The sequence below is a fragment of the Hemitrygon akajei genome, chromosome 12 (assembly GCF_048418815.1).
Source record: "Hemitrygon akajei chromosome 12, sHemAka1.3, whole genome shotgun sequence".
NCBI classification, from domain to species: domain Eukaryota; kingdom Metazoa; phylum Chordata; class Chondrichthyes; order Myliobatiformes; family Dasyatidae; genus Hemitrygon; species Hemitrygon akajei.
In genome coordinates, this window is record NC_133135.1 from 68,578,830 (window position 1) to 68,605,716 (window position 26,887).

Sequence of the window (26,887 nt, forward strand, 5' to 3'; positions counted from 1 at the left end):
TAAAAAACCAGCTGACCTTGTATATATCTCACAAGTGCCTGAACACGAGCTGTCTATCATATAGCTCTGCCTTTCAGTTTCCAAGGCAACTCACAGACTTTCTCTCTTTTACTGAAATAGCACACAAGCTGTTCACTCTTTTTTTAAAGGAACAGTCCACTTTAGAATAATCCTTCAGATCTCGTCACAACAGCTTCGACCATATTCTAATTCAGTGCCAGCACTAATCCTCAGAGTCACAAAGCAACCCCTAACCATGACCACCACCACCTTGTCACCAAGCTGATTTCTGATCTGATTTTCCAAATTGCCTAATCCCTTGGGTCACATGTGGGATCTTTTTAAAGACCTTACTGACATTCACAGAGATGAACCAACAGTAACCTCATTGACCTTCTTTGTTTATCTCTCTGAAAATACAGTCAGACAGTGGCCTCTCTGGTTCTCAAACAGTTAAGAGAGATTCAGTATATGACATTATATGGTAATATTCTATTAACCTCCAATATACTCCAATAGTATATTGGCCTCCAGCAGCTCAGCTACAGTGCCTATAAAAAGTATTCACCCCCCACCCCGCCGGAAGTTTTCAGGTTTCACTGTGATTGTATTGGTATTCACTCCCTTCAAATCTGTATTTAGTAAAATCATCATAGACATTTACAGCACATTACAGGCCCTTCAGCCCACAATGTTGTGCTGACCATGTGACCTACTCTAGAAACTGCCTAGAATTACCCTACCACACAGCCCTCTATTTTTTTCTGAGCTCCATGTACCTATCTAAGAGTCTGTTAAAAGACCCTATTGTATCCACCTCTACCACTGTCATGGGCAGTGCATTCCATACACACACCACTCCCTGCGTGTGTAAAAACAAAAAAACTTACCTCTGACATCTTTCTTGTACCTACTTCCAAATTAAGTACCTTAAAACTTAAGGTTTTAGGACCTTAAACTATGCCTTCTCGTGTTAGCCATTTCAGCCCTGGGGAAAAAGCTTCTAACAATTGCACACAATCAATGCCTCTTATCATCTTGTATATTTCTGTCAGGTCACCTTTCATCCTCTGTCGCTCCAAGGAGAAAAGGCCAAGTTACCTCAACCTATCCTCAAGGCATGCTCTCCAATCCAGGCAACATCCTTGAAAATCTCCTCTGCACTCTCTGTATAGTATCCATGTCCTTCTTGTAGTGAGGTGACCAGATGCATCTTTGGCAGCAATTACAGCCTTGAGTCTGTGTGGATAGGTCTCTATCATCTTTACACATCTGGACACTGCCATTTCCCCCGCCCCCCCCCCCCCCATTCTTCTTTACAAGGCTGCTCAAGCTCTGTAAACACACACAAAATGCCCTTCACCAGCAGTAGAGGAAAGAAAAATATTGAGGAGTCAGATTAAGAAGGTGAGAGAGGGGAGGAAGAAACACAAGGTGATAGGTGAAATTGGGAGGGGTGAAGAAAAGAGCTGAGAAGTTGATTGGTGAGATATATGATTGGTGGAGAAGGGGAATCTGATGGTAGAGAACAGAGGGCCATGGGAGAAAGAAAATGGTGAGGAGCACCAGAGGGAGATAATAGTCAGGTAAGGTGAGAGATGGGAATGGTGAAGAAGATGGGGCATTATCAGAGGTACAAGGAATTGATGTTCATGCCATCAGCTTGGAGACTACTCAGATAGAATATAAGGTGTTGCTCCTCCAATATAAGTGTGGCCTTGTAGAGGAGGCTGTGGACTGACATGTTGGAATGGGAAGTGGAATTAAAATGGGTGGCTACTGGGAGATCCTGCTTTTTCTGGTGAACAGAGTGTAGGTGCTCATCAAAAGCGGTCTCCCAATCTGTGTCAGGTCTCACTGAAATACAGGAGGCCACACTGAGAGCACAGTAGATGATCCCAACAGACTCGCAGGAAGAACTGGTTGGAGTTCAGAATGGAAGCAGTGTAGGGGCAGGTGTAGCACTTGTTCTGTTTGCAAGGGAAGTGCCAGGAGTGAGATCAGTGGGAAGGGATGAATGGTCAAGGGAGTTGCATAGCGAGCCATCCCTGTGGAAAGCAGAAAGTGAGAGAAGGGAAAGATGTGTTTGCTGGTGAGATCTCATTGTAGGTGGCAGAAGTTATGGAGAATTATGCACTGGATGTGGAGGCTGGTGGGGTGCTAGGTAAGGACAAAAGGAACCCTATCCCTGGTGGGGTGGTGGGAGAATGGGGTGAGGGGAAATATGTGCCAAATGGAAGAGATGTGGTTGAGGGCTATGTTGATGGTGGAGTAGGGGAAGCTGCTTTCTTTGAAGGAGGATATCTCATTAGTTCTGGAATGAAAAGCCTTATCCTGAGACCAGATGCGGCAGAGACAGAGAGAAGCTGGAGGCATATTTACAAGAAACAGGGTTGTAAAAGGTATAGTCCAGGTAACTGTGAATCAGTGGGTCTAAAATAGACACCAGTAGATAAGCTGTCTTCAGAGAAATCAAGAAAGGAGAGGGAGGTGTTGGAAATGGACCAGGTGAATTTGAGGGCAGGGTGGAAGTTGGAGGCAAAGTTGATGAAGTTGACAAGTTCTGCATGGGTGCAGGAATTATTTCCAATGCAGTTGTCAATGTACCATAGGAAAAGTTGGGGTGTGATACCAGTGTAGACTTGGAACATAGACTGTTTCATGTAGCTGACAAAAAGGCAGGCATAGCTGCAACCCATACGAGTGCCCATGTATACACCTTTGTCTGAAGGAAGTGGGAGGAGATGAAGGAGAAATTATTGGGAATAATGACAAGTTCCACCAGACGGAGGAGCTTGGTGGTGGAGGGGAACTGGTTAGGTCTGGTGTCCAGAAAGAAACGGAGAGCTTTGAGGCCTTCCTGTACTCTTTACTGAGGACAGAACATTCTGCCTCACGGGAAGGCAGAGGATGGTGAAGACACAACATAAATGAGAGCTGAGATCAGAGGGGGAAAGGTGGTTGGTAGTGTCAGAGGAAAGGGGAGCGTTGGGGTGAGAGGAAGATGGAGTCTCTGAGGACCTGAGAGACACAAGATTGCAGACAGGTGATGGGGGAAAGGGGAGGCAGGAGTTCCAGCAGCAGTAGGTAAAGTCCTGGCTTTGAGGTATTGTTGGTCAAGGATGGAGTCGGAGATTGCGCAATCGGCACTTTGAAGGTGTCCAAGATCATTGGCACCTGCATTTTACCCTCTACCTTCACAAGCTTTCCAGGGCCTGCTACAGTGAAGCATCCACGTAGCATGATGCAGCCACCACCATGCTTCACAGTGGGGATGGAGTGTTTTTGATGATATGTGGGGTTTGTCTTGCACCAAACATGGCATTTAGTCTGATGGCCAAAAAGCCCAAATTTGGTTTCATCAGACCACTGACTTCCAAGTCTCCCACAGGCCTTCTGGCAAACTGTAGCTGAGATTTTTTTTCAACAGTGGTTTACTCTTTGCCATTCTCCCATAAAGCTGTGACTGGTGAAGCACCTGGGCAACAGTTGCAGCCACAGTCCTCCCATCTCGGCCACTGAAGCTTGTAATTCCTTCTTTCATTGCCAACTGCCCAAGGGACATCAGTGTTTCTTGGTGACCTCCCTCACTAGTGCCCCTCTTGCACGGTCACTGTTTTTGAGGATGACCTGCTCTAGGCATATTTACAGCTGTGCCATATTCTTTCTACTTCTTGATGATTTGACTTAACTGTACTTCAAGGGATATTTAGTCACTTGGAAATTTTCTTGTATCCATCTCCTGACTTCTCCTGTAGTTTTTGCTAGGATACTGACTCAACAGCATTTGGCACTTCCAGGTACAAGTGTATTTTTACTACAATCATTTGAAACACAGACTGCACACAGGTGATCTCCATTTAACTAGTTGTGACTTCTAAAACCAATTGGCTGCACCAGTGATGATTTGGTGTGTCATATTCAAGGGGGTGAATACTTATGCAATCAATTATTTTGTTGTATACGAGAGGTGATTGATAAGTTCATGGCCTGAGGTAGAAGGAGATGAGATATACAGCTCTTGTTGTATGTACATGCAGTTCAACTCTTTGAGTGATTACATAGAAAGTTTGAATTAATAACTCATTTCCTTCTACCTTAGGCCACAAACTTACCAGTCACCCATCTGTGGACACTTCCTGGAGGTCCAAGACCACTGGACGAAGTGCGTAAATGTAGGATGGGACTCCTTCTACCTTAGGCCACACAGTTATCAATCATGCCTTGTATTTGTAATTAATTTAGATCACTTTGTAGAGATCTGTTTTCATTTTGACACAGTCTTTTTTTTTATTGATCAGTGTCAAAAAAGCCAAATTAAGTTCACTGATTCAACACTGTATAACAATAAAAACTTCTGGGGGGGAAATGAATACATTTTATAAGCACTTTGTTATAAGCACTATGCCAAAAGCATAGTGTGAATTAAAGCAGTGAAATCAAACAGACAGTATCTTAATATTTGAAATGGAACTTTAATTGAGTATTTAAAAATACTGGCCTATGGTTAAGAAATTAGCATAAAAACTTTAAAACTTCAGAGCATGGAAAATACAAGAGCTCCAAGCTCTAAATTTCAAATCTCTTTTCAAGAGGTAGAATTTTGACAATACATTTCTGCAGCCCACATTTTGTTGAAATATACAACCATCAGTTTAAACAGCAAACATTATAATTTGAGCTAGTATACTATAACAAATCAATGATTTTACTGCAATTATATTAGTATAGCTCTATTGTATTAATAACACTAAAGACAAGGATTTGCTCCAGTTGATTTACAAGATAATTTTTAAATGTTATTCAGAAATCAAAAGTTTTACCCTGCCCCCATCTTAAAAAAACAAACTGATTTTTGTGTCTGTCCAAATTGTCTTACCACTTAAGTTATTTGTATAAGCTAAATCAATTTTCCCCCATATGTGGGCATAACTTAAGCTGTCCAAAAAGCTTTAACATTTTGAAACTTAGTCCAAAACGGACAGACAGAAATTAATTTTGAATTATATTAACATTACCTGAATGGTATGTTTACTAAAACACAAATGCCACTACATTAGAACATCTGGAAAGTACAGGGCAAATGTTACTTTTATTTAAGATACCATATACTGTATATACATATTTATACATACACTATCAATATGAAAAAGTAAATTTATAAAACAGATCTTGGAACAAAAATATAAATCTCAGTTAACCTTCCTTACATGAAAAATTTGTAACTGTATATTTACACACTTGTGATTTTTATAAGTGCACAATTCAAAGCAAGTCAGAGTTGTATTATCAGCTTGCTTCTTTAAAAAGTAAGTTGTTAAATCAAACCTAATAGAAATCAGTTCAATGGTTTGTGTTTTATTTCTGGTGCATTTCTCAAAATAATGGATTAAACTCTCAATATAATTTTTGTCCATCTAATTTGTTTGTTCAGATCTATCCTAAACCCCACGCACAACACACTGGAGAAACGCAGCAGGTCGGGCAGCATCCATGGAAATGAACAGTCAATGTTTCGGGCTGAGACACTTCGTCAGGACTGACAAAGGGTTTTGGCCCGAAACGTGTCCACAGATGCTACCCGACCTGCTGAGTTCCTCCAGCGTGTTGCTTTGACCCCAGCATCTGCAGAGTATTTTGTGTATCGTAAACCCCATCTTCCTTGCCATTTGAATACCTCTGGATTGTTATGTTTTAACGATACAGCCTGATGGCTGCAGTCATCTGGACAATGGACACACATTACTTCTACCATCGCAAGGTGGAGAAGTACACTGACATAAAAGTGCTCCCTTAAGCAGTTTGGTTAGAACTGGGGATAATGTGCAATGTGAATACAGGGAAGTGCAGGAGATAGCAAATACTGGAACTCAATGGTTTTCATGTTTTAAGAACTGCAAAACCAAGTCTCTCCATCACTACTGCTATGGGATGCTGTTTAAGGCTGTAGAAGAGGTGCAGAATCAACTTCTACATGTTCTTTGCTATAATGTACCTTGTAAATGGTTCATTGGTATAAACATAAGCACTGGAGGGTTATTATATTCCCAGGCTTAACTTTTTATTTAGGATCTTGCAGTGTGTTTTACAAGAACCTAAAGTCTTGCCTTATTTCAGCTAAATCAGCTGCCAGGTTTCACTTGTCAGCAGGTGTTAGTCAAACTGCTGTTTATGACAGCACAGCAAAATGGAGAACTGGTCATTAACTAGAAACTTATAGTTCAGCAATACTGATTTATCAGCTCTCAATACATGATGTAATCATGAAAAGTTATTTCCAAAGTATTGCTATTTCAATGCAGCAATTACTAGACCTTTACAAATTATTTAAATAAAGGTTCCCTAGTTTCTAGCCCAAAGAGGTTAGTCTTCACTTCGGTTTCATTGCTTTTTCCAATCACAGTATTTTCCATTTTCAGCGGAGTAGTGATGCTTTAATACTGAACATATTCAGACTGAAGTGACTGCAAGAGAAAAGATAAAACCTCAGCTAAGAACATTAACATTTCTTTTGAATGTTACAAAAACATTTAAACACACTTAATAGTACCCCAACAACACCAATCCATTATACAAACAAAAAAACTAAGTCAAAGTTCAAAATATTGACCCCCCCCCCCCCCCCATTCTTAAGCTGCTTACTCTCAGCCAGGTTGAATGGTAGTGGTGCTGCAAATTAGCTTCAGTGCTTTAAATAGAATTATTGGGATGAGAAGTAGGAGAAAGGCTTGGAGAAAGTTCCTTGCTCCTTCAATATTCTCTACTGGAGATCTACAATAGGTGCCGGACAAAGTTCATGATATAAGACATTAAAACTCAACATCCAGCCTCACAGGAGTTGATTAGCTATTAGGTGGTTGAGAAATGATAGAAAACTAGTATCAATTATTTAATCACATCTTAGAAAGGAGTCAATATTTTTACAATAAAAAGGAAAGAAGATTAAGAGTGGGTTAAGACAGTCCATTAAAAGCTAATTAATTTAGCTGCCTTTATGTTATTTTAGAAGAGGGAATTACCAAACTAATACAGACCAACAATTTTAATGTTGTTACCCAGTTATTAGAATCAATTCTAAATCTTAGTAATAAACCTTCATTTACAAAGACTCATGTATATAATGAAAGTCCCACTGACTAAACTTAATTAAATTTTTGAGTAGGTAACTAGAATGGTTTAATACAGTCCACGTTGAATTCAGCAAAGAAGCAGTCCAATCAAAGAGTCAGTTTTCTTTGAGCAAAGACATTATGCTGTAGGTGATGTTATTGAAACAATATTTTAAGTGCAGTGGTTCTGGTCAACAAGTTACAGAAAAAAATGTGACTGTTTTGAAGCGGGCTATGAGGAAAGAGTTCAGTGATTTGGATCGTTTACAGGTGGTCCAGGGCATTTTTAATTTAGATACAAAATGTTTTGACAGACCCAGGAAGAGTAAATGGGTAGGAGTTTTTTTAAAAAAAACAAGTAGAGGGGTCTAGATCTAGGCTTCTTGGGTTTTTATTTAGTCCTTGGTAGATGGGTTAAGGGGGTGGTGCGATGAAGAAAAATATTCACACTTATTGCATTTAAAGGGTATATTGAGTGTATTTGAAGAACTGTGACTTGCAGAGTCTGGATCGAGTACTGAAAGCTGGTCCAAAGCTGGGTAGCTCTTTGAGTTGTGCTGTTCCTCAATTAATGTAATACACCCTCCAAAACATCAATCAAACATCTAGAATCCTACAGCACAGAAATCGGCCCTTTAGCCCTAATTGTTCATGTTGTCCAGGCTGCCTAACTAAACTTACCCAATTTGCCTCCTTTAGGCTGATATCCTTTTAAAACTTTTCTATCCATGCAAGTGTCCAATTTTTTTAAAAATGCTGTAATTGTTCCCTCCTCTACCACTTCTCTTTCCGCATATCCACTACTGTGTGAATAACATGTTCTTCAGGTCTTACATCATCTCACCTTAAATCTATACTCTCTTTTTAGATACCCTTATTCTAGGAAAATAATTATAACCATTCAACTCATATGTTCTTCATGATTTTATTTACCACAAGGTCACCCTTCAGCCTCCAAGGATAAAGCTCCAGCCAATCTAGCCTCTCCTTATAATTCAAATCCTCCAATGAATCTTTCCTCTCCATCTTAACTGGTTTCCAATAAGCTTATTACTTTCTTGCAAGTAACAGCACACTAAATTTAAAAAGAAATCTGCTTTGTTTTCTGCAAAGAGCACAATTTACACTGGAAAGCAAAATACTTTAGATATAGGGACTTTGAAATCCAATTGGAAAATGCTCTAGATGCATTGTAGACAGAAAAACAGGTCATTTTAAACACGAGAAAGTCTGCATATTCTGGAAGTCCAAAGCAACACATACAAAATGCTGGAGGAATGCAGCAGGTCAGGCAGCATCTATGGAAATAAATAAACAGTTAATATTTTGGGCTGATTTAATGTTTCAGGCCAATATCGTTTCAGCAGGAGAAAAGGAATGTCTGTGATAGGGTGGAGACCAAGTGATACTGATTGTTGGAAACTGAATTTTCTGAGACAAGCTGCCCACCTCCCTCTGGGCGATAGCCCCATTCTGAAATATCAGATTTATATACACATTTTCCAGAGCATCAACACCATTTCCTCTGGAAACCTTCCTGCACAACCACTCTCATACTCAGACACCGTCTGATTATATTTCCTCCAATTTTCCAGAGGAAACTGCCCTGCTAGATCCTTTGTTATTCCCAACTCCCCTCACAGGACTTGTTCCTTACTACTGTTTTCTTTATTCAGTCTCCTCTCACTTATACCTGATGCTCTCTACCACTTTGTTTCCAGTTCCTAGTCACAAATGACTTTCACCGTGGATGCACAATCCCTCTTCATCTCTATCCTACACCAGGATGGCCCAAGGGCATTGATTTTATCCTTGAACAGACTCACTTTCCAAAACCACCCTCCATAAATAGTGCAAAATCATTCTCGCCTTGAATCCACTCATTCTCCAAATCAACAGTTAGTTATGGAAAGTCATGAGGGTCCAAGGTTGTACTCATGTCATTGTGTAGAACAATTCTTGTTTCAGTCTTGCTGAGCCCCATTCCTCACCTCTTTCCAGACCTCACATTTTCTGCTAATTTTTAGCTTGCTCTCAAACTCACTTGGTCCATCTGACTTATTTCCTTTCTTGACTATACTGACATTTCAGGAGATAAACAATAAAAGCCCACAGAAATTCTGACTGTGCCAACTCCCACTCTGCTTCCCAGAACATCTATATTCTATTTGTGCAGTTCCTCCGACTCCATCTCAATTCTGATAGTAATACTTTCGACAACAATACTTCCAACAGATGACTACATCTGTTGGAAGTGCACCCAACTTCAGCTCCAGAATGACTGGGTCAAGTTGTTGGAGCAGGAGTTGGATATACTTCTAATCATCCGGGAGACTATAGAAATTATAGATGAGACTTTTGATGATGTGGTCACACCCAGAGTACAGGCTTTAGAAAGAGGGGTAACCATCGGAAGTAAGGGGATTAAGCAGTCAGTGCAGGACTCCCCTGTGGCCATTCCCCTCAGCAACAAGAATATCTCTTTGTATACTGTTGGAGGGTGGGGGTGGGGGATGTAACCCATCAGGGCACAGCAGCGTCAGACAGGCTAGTGCCACTATGACCGGCTCTGAGACTCAGCCGGGAAGGGTTAAGTCAGGCAGTGCAGTAGTGATAAGGGACTCAAAGTTAGAGGTACAGACACAAGATTCTGTGGTTACAAAAGGGACACTAGGATGGCATATTGCCTCCCAAGTGTTAGGGTCCAGGATGTATTGGAGCAGCTGCAGAATATTCTCAAGGAGGAGGATGAACAGCCAGAAGTCATGGTGCATATTTGCACCAATGACATTGGCAGAAAAGGGGAAAAAGTCCTAGGTAGTGAGTATATAGTTAGGAAACAGGCTGATGAGAAGGACCTCCAAGGTAGTAAACTCTGTATTACTCCCAATGCCATGGGCTAGTGCAGGTAGAAATGGAATGATAACACATATGATTCAGTGGTTGAGGATTTGGTGCAGTGTGGAGGGGGGGGGGGGGGGCAGGGTTTCAAGTCCTTGGATCATTAGAATCATTTCTGGGGTACGAATGACCTGTACAAGAGGGATGGGCTGCACCTGAACTGAAGGGGAACCAATATCCTGGCAGGGAGGTTTGCCAATACTACTCAGGAGGGGTTAAACTAGCTTTTCAGGGGGCTGGGAACTGGAGCATCAGGTCAGTAGGTGAAGGATCAGACAAGAAGGTAGCTGTCAGGGAAAGTATTGAAAGGCAAAGCAGAAATACTGGGTATAATGGGAGGATAGTTTGAAGTATGTGCATTTTAAATGCTAGGAGTATTATGGGTAAAGGTGATGAAGTTAGAGCATGGATCAGTACATGGAACTATGATGTTGTGTTGAGACTTGGTTGAGAGAGAGGGCAGGAATGGATGATTGATGTATCAGATTTTCAAAGTTTTAAAAAAGTGGAGAGTTCAGACACAGAGTCCATTTGGGTAGAACTCAAGAACAGGAAGGATGCATGAAACTGATGAGATTGTACTGCAGACCCCCAAGAGCCACCAGGACAATGATGAAGAGATATGTGAACAGTTTAAGGAATTGTGTAAAAAATAATAGATCGATGACATAGGGGATTTCAACTTTCCTAATATAAACTGGGACCTTCTTAATGCAAGGAGTTTAGATGGAGCAGAATTTGTTAAGTGTATTCAGAGGGCTTATTAAATCAATTTGTAGATGATCCAATGAGAGGAGGGACTGTACTAGTCCTGGTGTTGGGTAATGAGCCTGGCCAGGTGACTGACCTTTTAGTGGGGGAGCAGTTAAGGACCAGTGACCAGGACTCCTTAACTTTCAGGATAGCTCTAGATAAGGATAGGTATGGTCCCTGCAGGACAGTCTTAAATTGGAGTAGGGCAAATTATGAGGGTATTAAGCAGGAACTAAGAAAAGTTAATAGGGAGCACCTTTTTCTGGCAAGTCCACATCAGACGTAGAGGGTGCTTAAAGGTCAATTGCACAGACTACAGGAAAGGTATGTTCCTGTTAAGAGGACGGACAGAGATGGAAAGATAAGAGAACCTTGGATATCCAGAGAGGTGATGAATTTAGTCAAGAAGAGAAAGGAAAAGTATGTAAAGCTTCAGAAGTTAGGATCAAATGGAGCACAAGGATTAAAAAGCCAGAAAAGAACTCAATAAGTGAAATAGAAAAGCCAGCAATGGCCATGAAAGTCCTTAGCAAATAGAATTAAGGTGAATCCTAAGGAATTCTATACATACATCAAGAGCAAGAGAATAACTAGGGAGAGGGTAGGACCCCTCAAGGATAAAGAGGGGAACATTTGCTTGGATGCTGAGAATGTGAGTGAATTTTAATGAGTATTTTACTTCAGTTTTACCATGGAAAAGGACATGGAATACCAGGAGATCAGTGCTAAGTGTACAAAAACGTTAGTGTTTCGAGGTCACAGAGGAGGAAGTGTTGGGTCTCCTAATGAGTATTCAGGTGGATAAGTCCCCAGACCTGATGGGATTTACCTCAGATTATTAAGGGAGGTGAGAAATGAGATCCTGGAGGACTGGTGAGTAGCTAATGTTGCAGCTCTAAGAAGGGAACGGGAAAATTCCAGAAACTATAGACCTGTGAGTCTCACATCAGTTGTAGGGAAATGGCTGGAGAAATTTCCTAGGGATAGGATATATGAGCATTTGGAAATCCATGGCCTAACTGGGGAGAGCCAGCATGGCTTTGTGAGGGGCAAATCATCTCTTATTTTCCAGTTTGCATCATAACAGGCCAGCTTTCAAGAAAGGCAAATCTGTAATGTTATAATTGGTAAGGTAGTATCTAAATACATTCTAGTAATAAGAAAACTTCCAACAGCAAGTATGAAAACAAATGTCAGCAAAAGTCTTAGTATCTACCCAAATGATAGATAACACCAGAAAGTGGGGTGTTCAATGAAAAAGACATTTCATATACTTGCACAAATAAATTAAACATGACCTGACTGAATTCTGTCTTAGTGAAAACTTCCTTCAGAATGTAACAAATCCAACGTGAGAAATTATATTATCCAATAAGTTTGCAATTACCATGTGCAAAAACTGGGAATTTTGATCTTAATTGTATTTCTGATTAGTAAATGAAGAGTATCAGGTGGACACGTGGTATGTGACTACAATACCTATTTGCATAGGTAATCTAAGCCCTTTAAACCAGGCAACATCCTGGTAAACCTCTTCCGCAGCCTCTCCAAAGCCTCAACATCCTTTCAATTGTGGGGCGACCAGAATCGTACATAATATTTCAGATGTGGCCTAACCAGAGTTATTCCTTTCTTGCTTAGTAGCTCCTAAGATAGTAGTAACAACACACACAAAATGCTGGTGGAGCACAGCAGGTCAGGCAGCATCTATGGAAATAAATAAACAGTTAATATTTTGGGCTGATTTAATGTTTCAGGCCAATATCGTTTCAGCAGGAGAAAAGGAATGTCTGTGATAGGGTGGAGACCAAGTGATACTGATTGTTGGAAACTGAATTTTCCGAGACAAGCTGCCCACCTCCCTCTGGGCGATAGCCCCATTCTGAAATATCAGATTTATATACACATTTTCCAGAGCATCAACACCATTTCCTCTGGAAACCTTCCTGCACAACCACTCTCATACTCAGACACAGTCTGATTATATTTCCTCCAATTTTCCAGAGGAAACTGCCCTGCTAGATCCTTTGTTCATTCTTATTTTTTCCAAATTAATTTTTTTTATCAAAGTACATATGGTACCATATACAACCCTGAGATTAATTTCTTGCAGGTACACACAGCAAATTCAAGAAACACAATAGAATCAATGAAATATTGCAACCAATAGGATGGACAAATGACTAATGTACAAAAAGACAAACCGTGTGAATGCAAAAGAAAAAATAATAAATAAGTAAATAATAAACACCAAGACCATGAGATGAAGAGTCCTTGAAAGTGAGTCGATAGGTTGTGGGTATAGTTCAATGATGGGACGAACTAAGTTTACTTAAGCTATCCCCTCTGGTTCAAGGGTCTGATGGTTGAGGGGTAATAACTGTTCCTGAACTTGGTGCTGTGGATCCTGAGGCTCCTGTATCTTCTTCCTGATGACAGCAGTGAGAAAAGAGTATGGCCTGGATGGTCCTACCCAATTTTTTTTTGTAGTTTTAGCTTTATGCTGATATGCTAATATTACCAAATCTTATTTTATGTTTGTATAATCATCTAGTCGCCTGTAAACTTTAGTATATTTAATATATTTGACTCTATATTTTTATAGTTTCTTTGCAAAACTGAAGTGAAACTCAGACAATATCTTTTCACAGGCTGTTATCAGAAGATTTCCTATTCTAACCAACTAGAACAGTCTGCAGTACAAAAGGGACAGCACAAGGACATGTTCCTTTGTTACTTCCACCCCCCACACTTGCCTTACTTGCTGTTCAAGCTGACACTGCTTGACCACCTGTACCATGATGAACATCTAATAAAAGAGCTGTAACCACAAGATTTGTCTCATTCTAGACAACATTTTCAGACCAAACAATGAAGACTCTGCTTTCAGCTGTCAAAGTCCTAAGCACTGGAATTCCCTAAACTTCACTACAAATTTTCTCTTTAAATATTCCCCAAAACCATCTTTGATCAAGCCATGGACAAGAACAATCACCTGATGTGGTTCGATGTCAGATTTTTTAATAATATCAAATGTTTTGCCATTTTGATTTTACATTAAGTGCTATCGCTGTTTCTGATTTCAGTGTGGGACTTGCTATGAACCAGCATAAAAAAGGCATGCAAATAAAGTTGTAATAATGCAAGATATTTACAATCGTATATATGGTGATGCATAATTACAACACACAAAAACTTTAGGGCAGATCAGGACTGATCAAGGGTCTAAATGTGGAGAGATACTGTTATGCATTTCCAATCACCAAATCTTTAACTCCTAGATACATGCACGGCAATGTGCCTCACAAAGTTTACCAAATTATCAAATGCAATATGATAATTTATTAAGTAGAATTTTGTTTGCAGCAAAAAAAATCTGCTGCTGAAAAATGATGATAAAAAATAAACTCGTGTCAAGTAATTGTCATTATACCTTAAGGAGATCACAGCACATACATTTACTGTGAAGTTGAACAGAATAAAATGGGAAAAGGAAGGGAAAAATGTGACTCAAACGTAAACACAACATCCACAAGGATGTCCAGTAATTAACTACCGTAGATTCCGGATTATAAGCCGCTACTTTTTTCCCACGCTTTGAACAGCTTTGAACACTGCGGCCTTTACTACGGTGCGGCTAATGCATGGTTTTTTTTCATGCCGCCAAAAACATTTTGCCTCGTAACAGTAGACCAATAAAATTGATGAGTAGTTCACAGAGGTCCAATGAAATTGTACGATAAATCAAGCGCACTTTCACAATTAAATTATTATAAATCAGTCATTTGTACTCACCCTCATCAACATGGAAAACACTTGAAGAAAAGCATTGTGCTGCCTTTATGGCAGTTATTTAGTTTATAATATTTTCACTTAGTAATTCATTTGTTAGTATTTTCTAGTTAAAGTTAGAAGTGTTTTAAGTATATTTGTTTTCTGTACTACATCCCGGGATGCTATGACGTCACATCCGGTTTCGCCGCGTCTTGTGGGGAAAATACCGGTTTGCGATAAATGGAAAGGAGGGGGCAAGCGCATTAGACCCGCTGCAAACATATGATGCAGCTTTTAAGTTAAAGGTGATCAATAACTTTTCCTGGTAGGCTGCAGTATATATTTTTTTACCAGTCGTTAGGAGATATTGGAATGTTGTTCATGCACTGTTCAGTAAAAAAGTATACGCAACGTAATTTGTGTGTTACCGATACGTATGTATATTTAAAAGTAGCCGTGTTACAGGCACGGTTCGAAAAAAAGCATTTGCAATATGTATTTGTTTATGTTACCATACGGATTTAATTAAAAGTTAAAAAATCCTCACGTGTAATATCTTTCTGTGTAAATATCTCATATTACAACGTGGGACACCTGCGGCTTAAAATCCGGTGTGGCTTGTACAAGTACAAAATTGATTTTCTTTCTAAAATTAGAGCCTGCGGCTTTTAATCAGGTGCGCTCTGTAGTCCGGAATCTACGGTACTGCTTACAGCATAATTTGGAGTAATAAATTACTTGGGAGTGATTTTCCATAAAGCGGGAGATGGTGGGGTGGTCGATTTGTTTATCAAAATATTTCATCCGATTGAAATGGTTAATCCAAGATAGTTACTGCCTTCAAAGAGGCAATGGGGATACAAGTAGCATCCTATTTTGATCAGAATTTCATCTGCAGGAGACAGCTAAATATGGTAAATTGACAATTTAATGGCAGCTTTTTAAAAAAAATCTTGTATTGAGTGGGTCTCTGCAATGTTATTTGCATCTGGTTAGTACACTTAGAACTGTCATGCTTGAGCAGTCTGGAAAGGCAATTATCTATTGCAGGTCTGCAGCTGGACACACACAAACAACTAAGGAAGCTGATAATACCAACAAATTCTTAAGATAATTTAATTTAATGCTTAAGTATAGTTTCCTTTTATTAAAAACAAGATCTGGAAGAAAATGACCAAGTACAATAACAGAGCAGAATAAACAATAGGAGAATTTAAATGATTTGTCCTTTATACTTACCTTCCTAAATTTTGTCAATTCATCTAAAATATAATTATACAGAGGCAATTTTAAATAGAATTCAGGACACTGGTCCTCACATTTGTACGAGGCTTAACATCACGTTTTAGCCATGTATTTGACTTCAGTGGGATTCCAGTGGAGTCCAATTCTGCAGTTGTTACTAGATTATTACTACAATCCTGGGAATTCTGATAAACATACTTCTTACAAGCCTTTTAATGTTAGTCATTTTTAATCAATGAAACTACAATTCAAAGTAGAGCACATTTTTAGCCACTCAACATAAGATTCCATTAAAAAAATATATAAGCACCCTTTATGACAGCTTATAAAGCACAAGAGGACATAAACTTAAACTTACAGGGTGTGAACGACTTAGGTATCGCATGGTGCCAGGACTGAGGCCACCAAAGGTATTTCTACAGTTGTGATCATCCTTCGGACGGGAACAAGTATTGATGGGGATACTGCAAGTAGTACCACTGTTGCATTTGCTGTAGTAGTTGTTGTTCAGTTCTTGGTAAAATCTCGCAGGAAGCTGCAAATTGTTACAAGGCTGGTTGGAGGTATAACCAGCTGTAAAACTTGACCTAGGAGTTGATGTCATTATGTTGTCAGGTTCATCAGGGGCAGCATACAGATTTCCTAGTGAACTGCCTAGCTTGGAGTTTATGGAGAAGCTGAATGGGAAACAGACAAATGGGAAACACGACATAATGAACATGAAAAAAAAAATACACACAGAAAAGTTATCAATTATATTTTTCAAATGCTAAGACTGTTTTATAAAATGTATTCAACTTTAAAGCCAGTGTAACCAAATTAAATAACCAAGCAGCAAATATATTCCTAGCTGTTAAATCTTACCATCTTAACTGCCACAAGATGACAACTCTTACCATGTTCTCAAAAGAAGGCAAAGATGGCTAGTCATGTATTCTTGCATTGCATTGAGGGAAAAATAGACATTTAGAAATTTAAAACGACATCTTAAAATGTGTTTTTTTCCCTCCAATTTTGCAATTTTCTTTCATGCTGCCCAAAAAGAACGATTCACTTCTGCTTAGCAGATCAACAAATAATAAGATGAACAAACATTGCACTTGAATCAATGGAATAACCAAAGCTACAATATGTTGTTTTAAAAAAAAATGATGACTACAGAAAAACACCCAAATCTTAACCAATCTTAAAAACAAGCCAAAAAAAATCAAAATCATCCTGAGGGCTTGGAAGATTACCATTACTTGCTTGCATAAATCTGAAGTTTCTTAAAAACATTAAACTAAGCATCTGACCCTTCCATAAACAAGCCTCGAAAAATATGAAATAAAGATCATTACCCAGGATTGATTCAATAAATGGGATTCATGAACAATTTTCAGCAGCAGTTTAAGGGAAAATGTTTTATGTCATTGGGTTCTTTTGTTTTTTTTTATATATATATGTAGCTATACTTATGTAATAAATTGGAAGAGGGTGAACCAGACCACTAGAGGTCTCTGCAGAGGCAGGGTCAAAAACTGATCTTCTAATTTCTTTTTGGCAATTCCTCCGTTCATGGATAAGAGAAAGCAAGTTTTTACCCACTAAAATATTACAGCTATATACTGTGATGTACAAATTTAATCACACCACTTTCAAACAATAAAAGAAACATACATTTTTTTTTAAAAATGCAAGCATTCTTGGTACCTGTGCCTATTAGTCACATTAAATGAATTTTGATAAGGTGGAATCAATCTGACACTTGAACTCTTGCCCAACTCAGTATCCTCATCTGGTATACACTGAGATATTTGACAACAGAGGAAGTTTTCTAGCTTCCCAAATCTTTTTTTCATTACCGTTTCAGGCCTGAGTAACACTATAGCAAATGCCTGGGTGCACTGCAAGACCAGCAATTGAAACTGAAATCTTTACGCAGTTTAATTCTATTTTTGCAGTTTGAATAATCCAGTGGTACATTGGATTATTAATCCAGGAAGTACATTTAAATGTCTAGAATAAAGGGAAAATAAAATTTCTTTAGCTGGTGTGTTTATGTAATTAAAGCACGAGTTTGTTCTTAAACATTATCTTTTTTAAAATATGCAAAAACTTCACCTTTTGTTATTACTGTTTGCAGGCGAAGGATTTCTGCATATTCTTCGTGGACATGCAGAAGTAATTGAGATCTTTGATGATTTTAGAGGTGACATTGATCCTTGGTCAGTACTTGAATAATTGACCCTGTTAAAACAAGTCCACACAATGAAACTGGCTTAAATTAGAATAGTAAAAACAAAAATATATTTTGTGATTTAATGCATTTTCTAAAGATAATGGAGGTTTCACGATTTTCAAAATAATGTGCAAAGTGAAAAATCAATTAATTAAATAGAATTAGAATTTTCAAAACCCTAATTTCAGCTTGAGATATAGTAGTAACTAGAATTCTTAAAATATGATGAACCAATGGCTTATCATAATAACTTAGAAGTAAACTTATATCCTGACAGGCATGTTTTCATTTTACAACAGTGACTTCTGAAATTTACATTGCCCTAAAATATTTTATAGTCATTGGGAAGTCAAGAAAGCCATTGAAAGTTCTTTGATGAGATTCAAGCGATTTCCTCTCTCTTAGAGCTAGTCAAAACTGTGCAATAAGCATTACAATGCAGTTTTTTGCAGACTGCAACTTTCTCTGAACATTAGGTGAAGGCTGTATATGCAATGTATGCTCTGGCATACATTGCAATAAAGAAAAAAACAGATGTGTAGCATATCTAAATTGAATCATTGTGTACAGAACAATATTGAGTGTAGGAAATTAATTATTCCAAGTGGTTAAGAAGACAAGGATAGAGAGAAAATTCTCTTTAGGCTTTACCCACACAGTTTTCAGCTAAAAACAAAGCATTTTTTTTTTTTAAATTCCAGCTCTCTGGTCATGCTGCAAATGAAAATATATTGATGTATCTTGTATTGAATTTATATTCCTCCATTTTTATAATGGTTTCAGTAACAGTAACAGAAACATTTCATGCTGAATAAGAAACGCAAGAACAAAGGAACCCAAGAAATAGGAGCAGGATTAGGCCATCTCAATAAGATCATGGCTGATCTGACTATGGACTCATTTCCACCTACCTACCTTTTCCCCCAAAACCCTTAATTCCCCTACTATGCAAAGATCTATCCAACCTTGTCTTAAATATATTTACTGAGTTAGTCTCCACTGCTTCATTGGGCAGAGAATTCCACAGATTCACCACTCTTTGGGAAATGCAATCCCTCCCCGTCTCCAACCTAAATTTACACTCACAAATCTTGAGGCTATGACCCCTAGTTCTAGTCTCACCTACCAGTGGAAACAACTTTCCTGCCTCTATCTTAAATATCCCTTTCATAATTTTATGTATTTCTATACGATCTCCTTTCATCCTTTTGAAATCCAGTGAGTACAGTCCCAGGTGACAATCACTCCTTGTAGTCTAAACCCCCCTCCCCAAAATCTCTGGAATCAACCTGGGGAATGTCCTCTGCACTGCCTCCAAAGCCAGTATATTCTTCAAGTAAGGAGACCAGAACTGCACGCAGTACTCCAAATCTGGCCTCACCAGTACCCTGTACAGTTGCAGCATAACTCATCCCCCTGCTCTTAAATTCAATCCCTCTAGCAATGAAGGGCAGCATTCCATTTGCCTTCTTGATGGCCTGCTGCATCTGCAAGCCAACCTTTTGCGATTCATGCACAAGCACTACCAAGTCCTTCTTCACAGCAGCATGCTGCAATCTTTTACTATTTAAATAATAATCTGCTCTTCCGTTTTTCCTTCCATTTAACATCATTGTACTCCATCTGCCAGACGCTTACCCACTCACTTAACCAATCCACATCTCTCTGCAGACTCTCCGTTTCCTCTTACAAAATTGCCTTTTCCACTCAATGTAGCAAAAGATACAGTACACTTAGTCCCCACTGCCACATCATTAATATATATTGTCGAGAGTGTGGGCATAGCACCAACCCCTGCGGAGCACCGCTCACCACTGATTGTCAAACAGAGAAACACCCATGCATCCAAACCTTCTGCTTTCTATTGGTTAACCAATTCTCTATTCATGCTAATGCATCACCCCTAACTCTATGCATATTTATCTTATGGATAAATCTTTTATGTGGCACCTTATCGAAAGCCTTCTAAAAATCCAAGTAAATAACATCCATCTGTTTCCTTCTATCCACTGTGCTTGTTATATCCTCAAAGAGCTCCAGCAAGTTTGTTAAACAGGACCTACCTTTGCTGAATCCATGCTGCGTCTGTCTGATGAATCCATTTCTTTCCAGATGCCTTGCTATTTCTTCTTTAAAGATAGCCTCAAGCATCTTCCCAACTAAAGATGTTAAATGAACTGGACTAGTTACCTGCCTTTTCCCTACATCCTTTTTTGAATAATGGCATGACATTCACCTTCTTCCAATCCGCCGGGGACCTGCCCAGAGTCTAGAGAATTTTGGTAAATTATCAGCAAAGCCTCAACTATAACTTCTGCCATTTCTTTCAGTACCCTGGGATGTATTCTATCAGAACCAGGGGTCCTGCCTCTCTTTAGGCCCAGAAGTTCGCTCAACACTACCTCTTTAGTAATAGCTATTGTATCGAGGCCCTCACCTCCCATCACATCCATATCATCTCTCTTCAGCATGTTAGTCGTGTTCTCCACTGTGAAAACCAACACAAAGTAGTCATTCAAAGCCTTGGCCCTTTCTTCATTCCTATTATCAATTCCCCCTTCTCATCCTCCAAGGGACCAATGTTCACTTTGGCCATCCTTTTCCACTTTATATAATTATAGAAAGCTTTTACTATACGTTTTTATATTTTGTGCTTGTTTCATAATCTATCTTCCCTTTCTTTATTGCTCATTTAGTGGTTCTTCGTTGCTTTTTAAAGTACTCCCAATCTTCCAGTTTCCCACTACTCTTGGCAACTTTATACACACGAGCTTTTAGTTTGAAGCCTTCCTTTATTTTCTTAGTTATCCAAGGCTGGCTCTCCCCACTCTTACTGTCCTTGCTTTTAACTGGAAAATACTTTTGTTGAGCACCGTGAAAAATCTCTTTGAAAGTCTTCAACTGTTCCTCAACCGTTCCACCATATTGCCTGTGTTCCCAGTCTATCCTATCCGACTCCTCCCCCATCCTTTTTTTTAGGCATAATACACTGGCTTTAGATCGAACTATTGCATCCTCCATTACCAAAAGGATCCCTAACTGCAAGATTGCTAATCTTATCCATCTCATTGCACAGGACCAGATCGAAGATAACATGTTCCCTTGTAGGTTCAGTAACATGTTGTTTATGAAAGCTTTCACGTATGCATTCTTTGAAGTCCTCCTTAAGACTGCCTTGACTAACTTGATTTACCCAAGTTAAAGTTCTCCCATGATAACTGTTCCATTCTTACACACCTCAAATATTTCACGGTTTACTGCCTGTGCCACTGTAATATTATTATTCGGTAACCTATAGACAACTCCCACCTGTGATTTTTTTCCCCCTTTACTATTCCTAATCTTTACTCAGATGTATTCAATATTCTGCTCATTAGATCTTTATTGTCTCACACATCGCCCTGATCTCATCCTTAATTAACAGCACTACCCCACCTCCCTTACCTTCCTGCCTATTCTTCTGATATCCTTGGATATTTAATTCCCAATTCTCTCCAACCTGCAATCACATTTCTGTAATGGGCACTAAATCATACTCCTTTATACTGATTTGTGCCACAAGTTCACTGACCTCGTTTCAAATAAATCAGGCATTCAGATAAAGTGCCCTTACACTCATTGTGCCTTTAAAATTTAGTATTATTTGTCTCTTGTGCACTTGACACTTCTGCACTCCACCTTTACTTTTTTCTTTACTTTATCCACATTTTTCTTTTTTACTTTATCCATACTTCTCCAATCTGTTGAACCCACCCCCTTGCTATTTAGTTTAAAGTACTATCCACAACCCTAGTTATGCCATTTGCCAGGATCCAGGTCCCACTACTGACCAATGGAACAGCTCCCTCCTTCCCCAATACTGGTACCAGTTTCCCATAATTCAAACCCACTTCTGTGCCAATTGGCACATGGCTCAGGTAATAATCCAGAGATTACCACTTTTTGGTTCTGCTTTTCAATTTAGTCCCTAACTGCACACATTTCCTCAGCAGAACCTCTTCCCTCATTCTCCCTATGTCGTTGATACTCACATGGACCAAGACAACCGGATCTTTCCCCTCCCACTGCAAAATGGGACAGCTAGCCATGATAAAGAGTGTTCAGATATTCAAAAACTAGCTTCAGACTTTGTCCTTGTCATCTTACCAGTGCCATTGACATGGTGAAATGACTGGAATATAGCAAAAAGCATTCATGAAAGCACAAGCAATAAAATTGATAAGACATCCCCCTGAGGGGCAAGTAAAACGAGAAAACAAAATCAGACAATTAATGGGCTGGGCAAGTTTAGTATAGCCACCTCTCGAGAAGGCTTGAAGACTAAAATGAGAACTGTGAATTTAATATGGCAGGAAACAGGAAGCAAGTGAAGTCAAGAGAAAATACATACTTATGGTTGCAGAATAGAGGAAAGAGTTAGTGTTTAACAGAACTCAGGGCAGCAATTATAATAGTTCAGTTAAAGACTGTGTACAAGAAAACAAAATTAACATTGTATCAGTTGTCACAGAAAGTTTCACAAGATTCTGTTCAGGATTAAATACTGTTTGAAGATAACATATAGCATGGCTGGAGCGACTTGAGAAAAAAAATGAATTACTAGTTAAGATGAAGAATCTGCAAATGGAATAACTGGGCACTGCAGATATTCAACTGAAGGAAATCAGTATTTGTATTCTGATGATATCCCATTCTCTATATCTACTGTTTACTATTTCACATCTGCCATTTTCCTGAATGACAGTTTGAGGGACAGTGCACAAATCCATGTGTTACAATCTGGCAATATCATACAAATGAGAGAGAAGGACTGAACTGTCAGAGTTCAGAAGTGACAGGCAAAAGAATAGAGTTATTGTTGAAGATATCCTTAGATTAGTCTGGTGAAAGTAGAACTAAACCAGCACAGATCTGCCAAGCATCACATTTTTGATCCCTTTTTATGCACTGAACAGTAAGACCAGCTAAGCTTATAGAACCAACAATACTAGTGATCCCCCTTTTGGGAAGCCAACCTTCTCAGCATATTTAAAGCGTTGATCACTACCTTGTTTATTATTACGTTGAAAAATTAAGTCTTTTGACAAACTGAAAACATTTAACTTTTAAATTTAGAGGATGGATTAAATACATCTGATGAAAATCTTCAAAAGACATTTAGGCTAAGAATCAAATATATCTTGCATTAGCAGCAAGAGTAAGGTGTCAACATTTAAGCAGACGATAACCCTTCAGAGTAAGTAATTTCCATCCAGCAGGTAAAAAGACACTGAATTACGAATGGTGGTAAAAAAAAAAGTCGGAGTCTGACTTGTATGTGGAGAAAGACTGAAAAAAGTCCGTTCGCATTCATTCTTCTGGTACCCTATGACTTGCTCTCACTTCACATAAATCTGAGCTTTTTCCATGGCCCAACTTATAGCATTGCACTTCCATTCATTTTTAATCCACAGTGATCTCATAACGATGTGACTTTTCTCTACTGTGTTTACCTTTTCCAGCTTGAAATTTAACATCTGAAACATTTATTTTAGTCTCATTATTGGCAGGAAAGGAATAGAGAACCAAGCAGAATGGTGTCAGTACAATCAGCTCTTCTTCAATGTCAACAAAACAAAAAAGCTGGTTATTGATTTCAGGAAGCAGAACAGAGTACAAATTCCTTTCTGTATCCATGGTGCTGAGGTGGAGGTGGTTAAGAGCATCAAGTTCCTACGTGTAAATGTCACCAATTTGTCTTGATCCAGCCAAATAGATGCTATGGCCAAGAAAACCTGTGTCTTTGCTTCCCAATAATGTTCCAAAAATTCAGCAGACCCCTGTTGACAAATGTTTACAGATGCACCATAGAAAACACCCTATCCAGGTGCATCACAGCTTGAAATGGCAACTGCTCTGCCCAAGACCACAAGAGAGTTGTGAATGCAGCCCATACAATCAGGAAAATGAGCCTCCCCTTCCAGTCAATCTGCTTACCTTTCCTGCTACCTTGGGAAAGCAGCCAACATAATCAAGAATCCCTCATATCCCAGTCATTCTCTCTTCTCCCTCCTCTTCCATCAGGTAGAAGATACAAAAACACAAAAGCATGCACCTTCAGGCTCAAGAACAGCTTCTATCCCACTGTTAAAGACTATTGAACTGACCTCATAAGACAAAGACGAACTCTTGATTTCTTATCTATCTCATCACGCCTTTGTAACTTATTGATTTTTATGCAGGACACTCTCTGTAACAATATATTCTGCATTCTGATATTGTTTTCCTTTCAGAAAGAAAAACCATGATAATTAAGTCAGAAAGTCCAGCGCTCAGGTCCCAAAGGAGTGAAGGCTCTTCCCTTAAATACTGCATCTTCAACTTAGCTACCTTAACACAAACTTCCACTGGATTTTAATTCAACTGTTTGGGGATAATTTCTCCTTTTTAAATGTTCTATGCAAATTCTGTGACAAGTCTCTTACACTTGTGCAAGTTGTAATAGAATGGATCATAACTGACTTGGTAAATTGACATTTGGTACTACGCAATAAGGAAACTTCCATATATCTGGTTTGCAGAGTTCAAGCAGGTGATCACTTTACCTAAAATCTAACTTACAAATATTGCTGAAAAAACAATACTTGTGTGAAATTAGCAGAATTAGAAATTCTAAAAATATAAATGTCCAGTTATTAAAAAAAAGGGAGTTTTAAGGAAATATTTCTTAATTCTTGCATTGTTCAAACTAGCTCAGTTTCACTTTTACCTGTTCTGTAATTATTTAATAATGTACTTAAGCCAGAATATAATCATAAATATAGTTGGTTACCTGAATGGTTGTGATGGAGATCTTGAATGAATTTTCATATCATCTAGCCTATAAAATAACAAGACATAATAATTAAAATAACCCTTATTAAATTACAATTATTCATTTATATCGCAATACATGCATAGAATAAGGAACACAAAGTCCAAATCCATGTTAAATAGCTTTGTTCCAATTTTATTTTCTACAGACAGGAAATGAGTAGATGGCCATTAGTCTCTTGAAAATCCCTTAACTACATCAGTTCAATCAGCTTTGAAAATATACTAAAAATACTTCTTTGATCACTGCAATGCACGTTGTAGTCATCTTTGAAGAAACATCAACAAATATGTTAAGGATAAAGAATGACATCAGTTTTTCCACTTCAATTGTGCTTCGTTATGCAAATCGTAACTTAATTATTTTTAAAATTAAAGTGCAACCCTACATCAGGCAACAAGATGAAAGGGCAGATATTAGTGAACTGAAGCTTTTTTTATATATTAAAAATTATGTATAACAGCTGCATTTTAACAAACACAGTGATTGGAGACTTGACAGACTGATTCATAATGGCTTGGTCAAAGAAAACAGTACTGCTGGAGGGATGTTAATCTGACTGGAGATCTGTGACCAGCAACATTCTGCAGGAATACTATTTGGACAAAAATGCAAGCTTGCAGAGGAAACAAAATTTGGCAGAGTTGTGGATAGGAAGGAAGGTTGTCAAAAGCTACAGCAGGATTGACTGCACTTGGAATATTGTGTTCAGTTCTGATTGCCCCCTTTTAGTAGGGATATAGAAGCATCAGAGGGTGCAGAGGAGATTTACCAGGATACTGCCTGGATTAGAAAACATATGAGGAGAGACTGAGCAAGCTAGGATTTTTCTATTTAGAGCAAATGTTGATATCAGGTATTTCAATCGAGACATACAAGAGTATACCCCTTACCCCAGGGCAGCAATGGCTAATACTAGAGGACATCTTTTTAAAGATGAGTGGAGAAAAGTTTAAGGGAGATGAAAGAGGTAGTTTTTTTTTTAATTCCAGAGTGCCTGGAATGCAGTGTGGTGGTTAGGCTGATACACCAGGGACACGTAGGAGACTTGTAGATTAGCACATGGATGAAAGACAAGTGGGAGGGTTATGGGCCAAGTAGAAGAGAACAGTTAGGTTAACCATGGAATAGGTTAAAAGGTAGGGACAATATCATGGGCAGAAGGGCCTGTACTGCGCTGTACTGTTCTCTGCATTATGTTTGATATAGATGTTGGAAATATGGCTAAAGAAACTGCAGAAGAAATTTAATCCAGGTAAGTGTGATGTGCACTTTGGGAGGTCAAATGCATGAGGAAAGTACAAGTAAATGGTAGGATCCTTAGGAACAATGATGCACACAGAAATCTTAGGGTCTCCCTGAAAATGGCAACATAATTAGACAAAGTTATAAAGGCTGTATACAGTATACTCACCTCTATCACCTCAGCCATGGCGCGAGTATAAAAGCTGGGAAGTTATGTTGCAGCTGTATACACTTAACTTAGGTCACATTTGGAGTACTGTGTGAAATTCTAGTCACCACATTACAGGAAAGATGTGGAGGCTTTTTAAGAGGGTAAAAGAAGTTCACCAGGGTGTTGCCTGGATTGGAGTATGTTAGGTATAAAGAGAAGTTGGACAAACTTGGATTGATTTCTCTGGATCATCGAGCACTGAGGGGAGACCTGATAGAAGAACATAGAATGAGAGGTAAAGATAGGGTAGACAGTCAGTCTTTGTCTCAAGGGTAGAAACATCAAATACTAGAAAGCATAGGTTTAAGGTGAGAAAGGCAAGTTTGCTCCTGCCTGCACACCCCTTCCCCACCGATTATAGAAAAATAAAAAGCATAGGAAAAGTTAAAATTAGGAGTGTCTAATCCAACACTAGGATTGATCTCTACACATTTTGTTGTGGGAAACTTCTGCTACACTGAAGTATGGAAGAGGCAAAGTATGGAAACCAAGGTGTGAGAACAGAAAGACAAGTATCTGCATGTTGGTTGATCTTTCATTGATCTCAATTTGTTGAGGACGCCCACAAGGAAATG

At 38.8% G+C, this 26,887-nt stretch overlaps 1 protein-coding gene across 1 annotated transcript in view; it reads right to left on the bottom strand.

Annotated features, from left to right (window-relative positions):
* Window positions 1–4,455: 4,455 nt before the first annotated feature.
* cdc14ab (cell division cycle 14Ab) overlaps window positions 4,456–26,887 on the bottom strand; it is a 113,441-nt gene continuing 91,009 nt past the window's right edge. Inside the window, exons 13-16 of the mRNA XM_073063391.1 lie at window positions 24,815–24,862; window positions 17,886–18,011; window positions 16,141–16,459; window positions 4,456–6,464 (exon numbers count right to left, since the gene is read on the bottom strand). Coding sequence (XP_072919492.1) covers window positions 6,435–6,464; window positions 16,141–16,459; window positions 17,886–18,011; window positions 24,815–24,862 — 523 coding nt within the window. The 3' untranslated portion in view covers window positions 4,456–6,434. The remainder of the gene's footprint in view (window positions 6,465–16,140; window positions 16,460–17,885; window positions 18,012–24,814; window positions 24,863–26,887) is intronic.